Source organism: Bombina bombina, chromosome 2 (assembly GCF_027579735.1).
Source record: "Bombina bombina isolate aBomBom1 chromosome 2, aBomBom1.pri, whole genome shotgun sequence".
In the NCBI taxonomy this organism is placed as follows: domain Eukaryota; kingdom Metazoa; phylum Chordata; class Amphibia; order Anura; family Bombinatoridae; genus Bombina; species Bombina bombina.
The window spans coordinates 45,853,401-45,863,966 of NC_069500.1; the positions used below are offsets into that span (position 1 = coordinate 45,853,401).

The following is a 10,566-nucleotide window of genomic DNA, read 5'->3' on the forward strand; positions in this document are numbered from 1 at the left end:
TAAATGGTTTCTTTTTCTTTTAAAACTTTATTTTCTAAAGGATTTTTTATGTAATACCTTTTAAGTGTGAGTTTTCGGACAAATTGGTTAATGTTAATAAGGGTTTCGAACTTATTTAGTTTGCAGGAAGGGGCAAAAGATAGGCCTTTATTTAAAATATTCTTTTGTATGTCATTTAGTGGATATTTACTTAAATTGAATATTCCTGAATGTTTTATTTCTGTCTTTTTGGTGTTTTGCCTGGATTTTCTTCTGCCCCTTCTGCCTCTAAGCCTCTTTTGTTTCTTACAGTTCTTTGTGGTAGTGTAGGAGAATTTGTGTTTTTTGAGGTTCCTTCCCCCGAAGGGGACTTTCCTAAAAAAACTTGTTGATGTGTTTGATTTGGGATAGGTGAAAATGGTTCTATATTAGTTTCTAGTGGTTGGAATCTATTTTTAACAGGTACTCTCCAATCTTGATTTATATTGGAGTAGTTTCTATTGTGATAATTATAGTCATTGGATTGTGATCTATATGAGAAATGATTTTGTTGCTGGTGACTATGATAATTATTATTTGTGTTATATTCTCCGTTTCTAGAGTAGTAATTTGTGCGATTTGTATCTCTAAAGTTAGAATTTCTAAAATTAGGATTTCCAGAGTAGACATTTCTAGAGTTATGGTTTCTCCAACTATAATTGTAGTTATCTCTGTTACTGATGTTTTCTCTGTCATTATCATAGTTGTTATGTGAATATACTCTTCTATCAACATGGTATCCGTTTTCTTGTTGGTGATAGTTGTGTTTTGGTGTACCATTGTCATTTCGGTTTTCCTTAAACCTCATTAAGTTATAAGCATTATCTCTCTGTTCTTTATGATTGGTATGATAATAATTTGAATTTTGTCTATGATTGTCTGAATAGTTAGGATGCTGGTTATGATTGGAATTTTCAGAGTGTTTGTAAAAGGTTTTTATAGGTTCATTATTATGGTTGGGATAGTTGTGGTTTTTTTCTTTGTTTTTTGGAGGAAAATTTGTTTTGGGGTGTCTATTTGTATAATGGTTGTTTTTACCAAAAATTTGTGATAAATCTTTTTTACTAGTGGTGGTATCTATATCTATATTTTCTATATCATAGTTAGTTTCTGTTTCTATAGGGGTATCTGTTTCCGGTTTATTATCTGAATAATCTCTTAGATCTCTTTGATATTTTGAAAGTTTGGTTTCTATGATGTTGTCTTTAAATTTTGAGATATTGCTAAAAATATCTTTTTGTAGATTTGTAAATTCAATGTTGTTCTCAAATGATTTGAGATTGTTTTTGTGTGAGTCAATTTCTGATTTAATATCTTTAAGGAACAGATTTCTAGATTTTATGATAATTTTCATTAGTCCCAGAGAGGCATTTTCAAGGGTTTCAAACCATTCGTTTGAGAGTTCTTCATTTAGTGTAAAGGTACAGTTTTTCTTTAACCTTAATCCTCTAGGGACCATATTATTGTCAATATATTTTTGGGTATATTTAATTTCTATAGTATTTTTAAGTTCTTTAATTAGGAGGCTTTCTAGGTTTTCACATAAGTCATTCAAGTTGGTGGGAATATTATTAGAAATGTTATTTGTTAAATGTTCATTGTCTAATGAAATATTTTGAAGAATTTCGTCTCTTTGAGCAAATATATCCATATTCTTGTGTAGTTATATGGAAAATATAATATATTAAAATATAATATAATATAAAAATATAAAAAATATATGAAAATATATATAATCTAATTATATATAAAATAGGTGTGTCTCTAACTCCGAGTGAGGAGGGGGTGAATAGTATTTTAAAAGCAGGATGGAGTGAGTGCACCTTGAAACTAGTTAGATATTAGTGAACAAAATAATTTTTGAGTGGTTAAAAATTATGCTCTACAACCCTTCTAAATGATAACAATTCCTCCAAATAGTTATCGATGTAAAAGTTAGAACGGACAAGTGAAGGGGAGCTAGGTTTCAATTAATTGAAAAATAATAGCAAAGTGCTTTTAATAGTGTTGCAGCGTGGTTGGTGAACAAATATCAAAAACATAAAATTTATATGTGATAACTAGTTTGTGTGATGATAAGATGATAAGATTGTGAAAATAAATGTAAATAATAAAAAGAAAACTGAGGTATTGTACAAAATGTGACAATTTATATAGTAAAAACGTAGCGAATACAAGTTGTAACAAATACAAGTAGGATAGGATCAAATACAATATGGTTAATATTTAAATTTAAATACAATATGGTTTATATTTAAAATAGGCAGATTAAAAAGACATTAAATACATATTTGCACAATATATATGTTATATGTGTATCGCACTGCAGTGGATAAAAATAGAGATCTAGTAAAATTGTATAAAACAACCTAAGATAGGGTAATTTTTGATAAAAGCGGTTGATTGTCAAAAAGTGCCTTGTAACACCTTTTAAAAGTACCTTAGAAAGTAGTGGATCTCAAAACTACTTAGTTGTTTGGTGGGATCCGTTGGAAGATAATCATATGGATAAGCTATTAGTAATAGCTAAAAAAGAACTTAGAAGTTTTTTTGTGGATGGCGGTTGTCTCAATACTATTTATCAGTATGGACTCCGGTCTGATAGCAGGTATCTGGTTCCAAATGGAGGAAAGTTTTCTTTGTTGAGGGTCCTGTAGAATTTCCTGGAAATTGCTGTGTCCCAATACTCTCTATCAGTATGGACTTATGTGCGCAAGTGAAGGAGAAATTACTTGGAAATTGCGGTGTCCCAATACTCTCTGTCAGTATGGACTTTTGGATCCTTAGCTGGATGAGTGTGTAGCAGCAGTTGGATTTTGGATCCGTTTGGCGGCAAAAAAGAGTTCAAAGTTTAGAGGACCGGCTTTTTTCAAACTGACCGGCTTTTTCAAAAGAAACGGCTTTTTCAAAAGAAACGGCTTTTTCAAATTGCCCGGCTATCTATCTTTAGATACCGACTGAGTTGAGGTTAGGTATTAGTCGGTCCTTGTGTACTATAATGCAGTGTTCAGAGTGTAGGCAGCTCTACGCGTTTCGGCCGTAGCCTTTATCAAGATGCCTGTGAACACTCTGTATGACATTTATAAAGGGCAGGATAGATTGCTATTGGATAACAGTGGTGGGCAATCTATGTTACTATTGGGTGTTTGTAATTGCTTTTAACCAATAGAAAAGTTATTAGAAAAAAACACAAAAAAGTAAAGAGGAACATCCGTTATTAAATTTACAGTTTGTGTAAACAAAATTGGTATGAAGCTTGTGTTAGAAAAGGATTTTTGTAACTATTGTGTTAGAATTGTGTTTTTAAATATAATATAAAGGTATAGTGTCAAATAAAAAATGGGTATAGGAGGAACAATTAATTTCTTTGTGACTAAATGACTGATATAATAAAATATATCTTTTGTGATTAAATAAAGGATCTGCTAATATGGATCTAGATGCTCATTTATTAAGGAGATATTGCTTTAGATAAAAGGCAATATTATGGAAAATATTTTAATCTTAAAAAATAAGGTACTAGATTATTATTCGTTATCTTATATTAATCTTTATTTAGGAATGGTTATTCTTTGTGTTATGATCAGTGTTTATAATGTTGATTTTTTTAAAAATAGAGATTTTTTCAGTGAGTGAAAAAGGGGCAAAATAAACTATTTTATTAAACTATGATATAGAGATCAAATTTAAATTCAAAAAGTTATTGAGTTTAAACTGAGCTGATCTTACTCAGTAGTTTATTTATAGGTCTTAAAATTAAGAGAGGGGGGCAAAGTAAACTATTATGTTTAAGGATCCAAAAGTCCATACTGAGAGAGAGTATTGGGACACCGCAATTTCCAAGTAATTTCTCCTTCACTTGCGCACATAAGTCCATACTGATAGAGAGTATTGGGACACCGCAATTTCCAGGAAATTCTACAGGACCCTCAACAAAGAAAACTTTCCTCCATTTGGAACCAGATACCTGCTATCAGACCGGAGTCCATACTGATAAATAGTATTGAGACAACCGCCATCCACAAAAAAACTTCTAAGTTCTTTTTTAGCTATTACTAATAGCTTATCCATATGATTATCTTCCAACGGATCCCACCAAACAACTAAGTAGTTTTGAGAACCACTACTTTCTAAGGTACTTTTAAAAGGTGTTACAAGGCACTTTTTGACAATCAACCGCTTTTATCAAAAATTACCCTATCTTAGGTTGTTTTATACAATTTTACTAGATCTCTATTTTTATCCACTGCAGTGCGATACACATATAACATATATATTGTGCAAATATGTATTTAATGTCTTTTTAATCTGCCTATTTTAAATATAAACCATATTGTATTTAAATTTAAATATTAACCATATTGTATTTGATCCTATCCTACTTGTATTTGTTACTACTTGTATTCGCTACGTTTTTACTATATAAATTGTCACATTTTGTACAATACCTCAGTTTTCTTTTTATTATTTACATTTATTTTCACAATCTTATCATCTTATCATCACACAAACTAGTTATCACATATAAATTTTGTTTTTGATATTTGTTCACCAACCACGCTGCAACACTATTAAAAGCACTTTGCTATTATTTTTCAATTAATTGAAACCTAGCTCCCCTTCACTTGTCCGTTCTAACTTTTACATCGATAACTATTTGGAGGAATTGTTATCATTTAGAAGAGTTGTAGAGCATAATTTTTAACCACTCAAAAATTATTTTGTTCACTAATATCTAACTAGTTTCAAGGTGCACTCACTCCACCTGCTTTTAAAATACTATTCACCCCCTCCTCACTCGGAGTTAGAGACACACCTATTTTATATATAATTAGATTATATATATTTTCATATATTTTTTATATTTTTATATTATATTATATTTTAATATATTATATTTTCCATATAACTACACAAGAATATGGATATATTTGCTCAAAGAGACGAAATTCTTCAAAATATTTCATTAGACAATGAACATTTAACAAATAACATTTCTAATAATATTCCCACCAACTTGAATGACTTATGTGAAAACCTAGAAAGCCTCCTAATTAAAGAACTTAAAAATACTGTAGAAATTAAATATACCCAAAAATATATTGACAATAATATGGTCCCTAGAGGGTTAAGGTTAAAGAAAAACTGTACCTTTACACTAAATGAAGAACTCTCAAACGAATGGTTTGAAACCCTTGAAAATGCCTCTCTGGGACTAATGAAAATTATCATAAAATCTAGAAATCTGTTCCTTAAAGATATTAAATCAGAAATTGACTCACACAAAAACAATCTCAAATCATTTGAGAACAACATTGAATTTACAAATCTACAAAAAGATATTTTTAGCAATATCTCAAAATTTAAAGACAACATCATAGAAACCAAACTTTCAAAATATCAAAGAGATCTAAGAGATTATTCAGATAATAAACCGGAAACAGATACCCCTATAGAAACAGAAACTAACTATGATATAGAAAATATAGATATAGATACCACCACTAGTAAAAAAGATTTATCACAAATTTTTGGTAAAAACAACCATTATACAAATAGACACCCCAAAACAAATTTTCCTCCAAAAAACAAAGAAAAAAAACACAACTATCCCAACCATAATAATGAACCTATAAAAACCTTTTACAAACACTCTGAAAATTCCAATCATAACCAGCATCCTAACTATTCAGACAATCATAGACAAAATTCAAATTATTATCATACCAATCATAAAGAACAGAGAGATAATGCTTATAACTTAATGAGGTTTAAGGAAAACCGAAATGACAATGGTACACCAAAACACAACTATCACCAACAAGAAAACGGATACCATGTTGATAGAAGAGTATATTCACATAACAACTATGATAATGACAGAGAAAACATCAGTAACAGAGATAACTACAATTATAGTTGGAGAAACCATAACTCTAGAAATGTCTACTCTGGAAATCCTAATTTTAGAAATTCTAACTTTAGAGATACAAATCGCACAAATTACTACTCTAGAAACGGAGAATATAACACAAATAATAATTATCATAGTCACCAGCAACAAAATCATTTCTCATATAGATCACAAGCCAATGACTATAATTATCACAATAGAAACTACTCCAATATAAATCAAGATTGGAGAGTACCTGTTAAAAATAGATTCCAAGCACTAGAAACTAATATAGAACCATTTTCACCTATCTCAAATCAAACACATCAACAATCTTGAGAAAGCCCATCTACACGGGTGAAACGCTTAGAGAAAGAGAGTTGCTGACCCTGTCAAGAACTTACAACTAGGTAACTAGTGGATTACCCGCGCGTGAAACACGCTAAGAGCGGAGGTTGCTTCAAAATATCAGCCCAGCTGATTTCCCTTTTGCTACAGCTGCATACAACCAACGGAGGCGAAGATCTGTAAAGACGCTGACTGGAGAGCTAACGGTTTCGGAGAAGGAAAGATTCCGGCATTACCCCAGCTGCCTGTCAAGTGTAGTCATCTGATATACAGCCGTTCAAGATTGCCATCGAACTTGGCGAGGAAAAGATTCCGGTATTACCCCAAGCTGCCTGTCACAAGCGACCATCTGGCATACAGCCGCATAAGAGTGTCATCGTGCTTGGTGAGGAAAAGTTCCGGTAAAAAGTATAAGTAATTTTTGCCAAGTAAAATGTCATATAGCAGGCTGTTAAGGTGAGAAGTGTATACAAATACTAATAATCAGTGACTATCGAACAAGGCTCATAGAGTCAATATTTATTTATCTGTAGTGATCCAAATATACATCTCTTCATAAACAAAGTCCCACCTACTGCACATTCTGCATATATTGAAGCAGTATTTCGGCCTACACATAACATTCTGCATATATTGAAGCAGTATTTTGGCCTACACATAAAATTATGGGAAACAATTGCTATATGTGTTAACACTTGAGGAGTTGATACAAACATAAGGAGTAACTACTATATTGACATTTTCTAATCAGCAACATTTGTTTTCCAATCTTGATACACACTGGATCCCCCAGCAACAAAGAGGAACATCTGAAGTTACCTTAGATTGGACATTCTCTTAGCCAGCAATATTGTTTTTTAAATTTTTGTTTTTTGTTTTTTGATTTTTGATATATTTTTTCATTTTTTCATTTTTTACATTTCTAACTTTTGGGGTGGTATTCCATATAGTATTTTTCTTCTGATTTATTTTATTTTTATTTGCTGCAGGGAGACGTCCCGCAAATTGTGGAATTATTTTTGATAGTAAATCTTTTTAAATTACTTGGTGTATTGTCTTCTTTACTATGGATGCTTAATTAATGCTGATTAAGTGTGTTGGTTTCTCTTAGCTTTTAGCGCCCTCTCATTTACGTTTTTTTGTTAAGCAATCTATCCTGCCCTTTATAAATGTCATACAGAGTGTTCACAGGCATCTTGATAAAGACTACGGCCGAAACGCGTAGAGCTGCCTACACTCTGAACACTGCATTATAGTACACAAGGACCGACTAATACCTAACCTCAACTCAGTCGGTATCTAAAGATAGATAGCCGGGCAATTTGAAAAAGCCGGTTATTTTGAAAAAGCCGTTTCTTTTGAAAAAGCCGGTCAGTTTGAAAAAAGCCGGTCCTCTAAACTTTGAACTCTTTTTTGCCGCCAAACGGATCCAAAATCCAACTGCTGCTACACACTCGTCCAGCTAAGGATCCAAAAGTCCATACTGACAGAGAGTATTGGGACACCGCAATTTCCAAGTAATTTCTCCTTCACTTGCGCACATAAGTCCATACTGATAGAGAGTATTGGGACACCGCAATTTCCAGGAAATTCTACAGGACCCTCAACAAAGAAAACTTTCCTCCTGCTATCAGACTGGAGTCCATACTGATAAATAGTATTGAGACAACCGCCATCCACAAAAAAAAAAGTTATTTTTTAGCTATTACTAATAGCTTATCCATATGATTATCTTCCAACGGATCCCACCAAACAACTAAGTAGTTTTGAGAACCACTACTTTCTAAGGTACTTTTAAAAGGTGTTACAAGGCACTTTTTGACAATCAACCGCTTTTATCAAAAATTACCCTATCTTAGGTTGTTTTATACAATTTTACTAGATCTCTATTTTTATCCACTGCAGTGCGATACACATATAACATATATATTGTGCTAATATGTATTTAATGTCTTTTTAATCTGCCTATTTTAAATATAAACCATATTGTATTTAAATTTAAATATTAACCATATTGTATTTGATCCTATCCTACTTGTATTTGTTACAACTTGTATTCGCTACGTTTTTACTATATAAATTGTCACATTTTGTACAATACCTCAGTTTTCTTTTTATTATTTACATTTATTTTCACAATCTTATCATCTTATCATCACACAAACTAGTTATCACATATAAATTTTATGTTTTTGATATTTGTTCACCAACCACGCTGCAACACTATTAAAAGCACTTTGCTATTATTTTTCAATTAATTGAAACCTAGCTCCCCTTCACTTGTCCGTTCTAACTGAAAAGATCCAGTTCAAATGAACGATTCGTTCATGAACTGGACATCACTATTTGTAATATGTTGTGTTGAGTACAAATTTGCCTTTGTGAGGTACAAAGGGCTTGTCACTAGGGCAGTACCCTTAAAAGGCCAGATTTGCACCATTTTTTAAGGGTACTATATGGTATCATAGCACTGAGGTCCAATTTAGTCACCAAAGGTACATATTTGCCTTTGAAAGGTACAATCTGCAAGGGTACCAATTTGTACCCATGTTAAAGGGTACAGCGGGTGTACCTTTGAGGGAATTGCCCCAGTGACAAGCTGTTGTACCCCTAAAGGTACAATTTTTGCACATTTTCTTTCTGACAGTGTATCTGAGAATCATGTTGCAATAAATGTCAGCTTTGTTTGTAAAAGAAGTATATTTTAATGCATTTATTATTGATTTCTCTGCCCCGCATAACAACAGCACCGTTGAGAACCAATCACAAGAAAACAATTGGAAAGCACCCCAGCAACTCTTCCCTTAAGATGGATTGACACTGATTCTATTAAGATTATTATTTTTTTTTTAAACAAACAGGCAACATCTTACAGGTAAAGATATGTATATGACACATTCCACCTCTTATAGGCTCACAGTTTATAATTTCTGAAAGGTAGCCTACTTCCTGTGAGTTACTGTGCAATGATATATTGCTGATTTCTGAACTCCAGTAATATCCACACTGTACTGAAATATGTATAGCAAAAAAAATCAACATCACCTGTTGCATGACTCATTGCAGAGTTCCAACAAAGTGCATGACCTCACAAATGCTCAAGGGGCACAAATTCCCATAGGCATACCCCAACATCATCTGATAAGCTTTTCCTGCAATGTGGCAGCTGTTATAGCCACAAAGTTGGGGGGGGGGGGGTGACTCCATATTTATGCCCATGGTTTTGAAATGGGATGTCAAATAAATTCATACTGGTGTGATGGTCAGATGTCCAAATACTTATGGAAATATAGTGTAGTATCTTCACTGCTAATGCAAACAATGATCTTTCTTTTTATTTACTCTGTCCTTAACAGTACATGTGTCCTGGGAGACTGTAGGGTAAATACTAGTGTACATGAACATTCAATAGGAAGGTGGAAAAAACAAATTCAAGAGGTAAAAAACAAGCAAAATAAATGACAAATACATACTGAAATGTTGTAATATTTTAATGTATTAATAATTTTATGGGGAATTTAATTGAAGCTTAAAGGGACATTAAACCCACATTGTTTTCTTTCATGACTTAGAAAGAGCATGTCATTTTAAACAATTTTCTAATTTACTACAATTATCTAATTTGCTTAGTTATCTTGATATCCTTTGCTGAAAAGCATATCTAGATAGGCTCAGTAGCTGCTGATTGCTGACTGCACATAGATGCCTCGTGTGATTGGCTCACCCATGTGCATTGCTATTTCTTCAACATAGGATATATAAAGAATAAAGCAAATTATATCATAGAAGTAAATTCAAAATGTTGTTTAAAATTGTATTCTCTATCTGAATCATGGAACATGGCACTGCTGGAAGTCATCATTTTCTAATACTTTTTCTTGGTATTTAAATTGAAAATTTAACCATTTACATCTCTCCTTAACTTCACCTTTAGTGCCCTCCCGAAGAGCTGTTGATCACAACCAACCCCCTACAGATTGTGGACTAGATTACAAGTGGCACGCTATAGTTGGTTATTTTATCTAATAAATATTATTAATAAAAAAAATATTCATAAGTGTTAAAAGGTGCATCGTATATGACAAGGTGTTTATATGAAAAGGACTTTAATATATATATTAGCTAAGTACCTTATAAAATCGCTATATTTGTGGGTGTGGTTTAGGGCTTGCGGTAATAATTGATAGGAATGGTTTCAATATGTAAGAATCAAATGAATTATTAGAAAGGCTATACCTGTAACATAATGAATTCTATGATAGTAATAAAAACAATGCAAATAATTGAAAAATGGGAGATGAAATGAA

The 10,566-nt window shown here is 32.2% G+C and overlaps 1 protein-coding gene across 1 annotated transcript; it reads right to left on the reverse strand.

Moving 5' to 3' along the window:
• Positions 1-214: 214 nt before the first annotated feature.
• LOC128646855 (GATA zinc finger domain-containing protein 14-like) lies at positions 215-1,669 on the reverse strand. Its single transcript, XM_053699657.1, has one exon. It carries the CDS (start codon positions 1,667-1,669, stop codon positions 215-217), a length of 1,455 nt encoding a protein of 484 aa, XP_053555632.1.
• Between the last annotated feature and the right edge of the window lie 8,897 nt (positions 1,670-10,566).

What these genes read in the sequence shown, in the direction of transcription:
- LOC128646855 (XM_053699657.1), bottom strand. Translation starts at nt 1,669, where the DNA reads ATGGATATATTTGCTCAAAGAGACGAAATTCTTCAAAATATTTCATTA.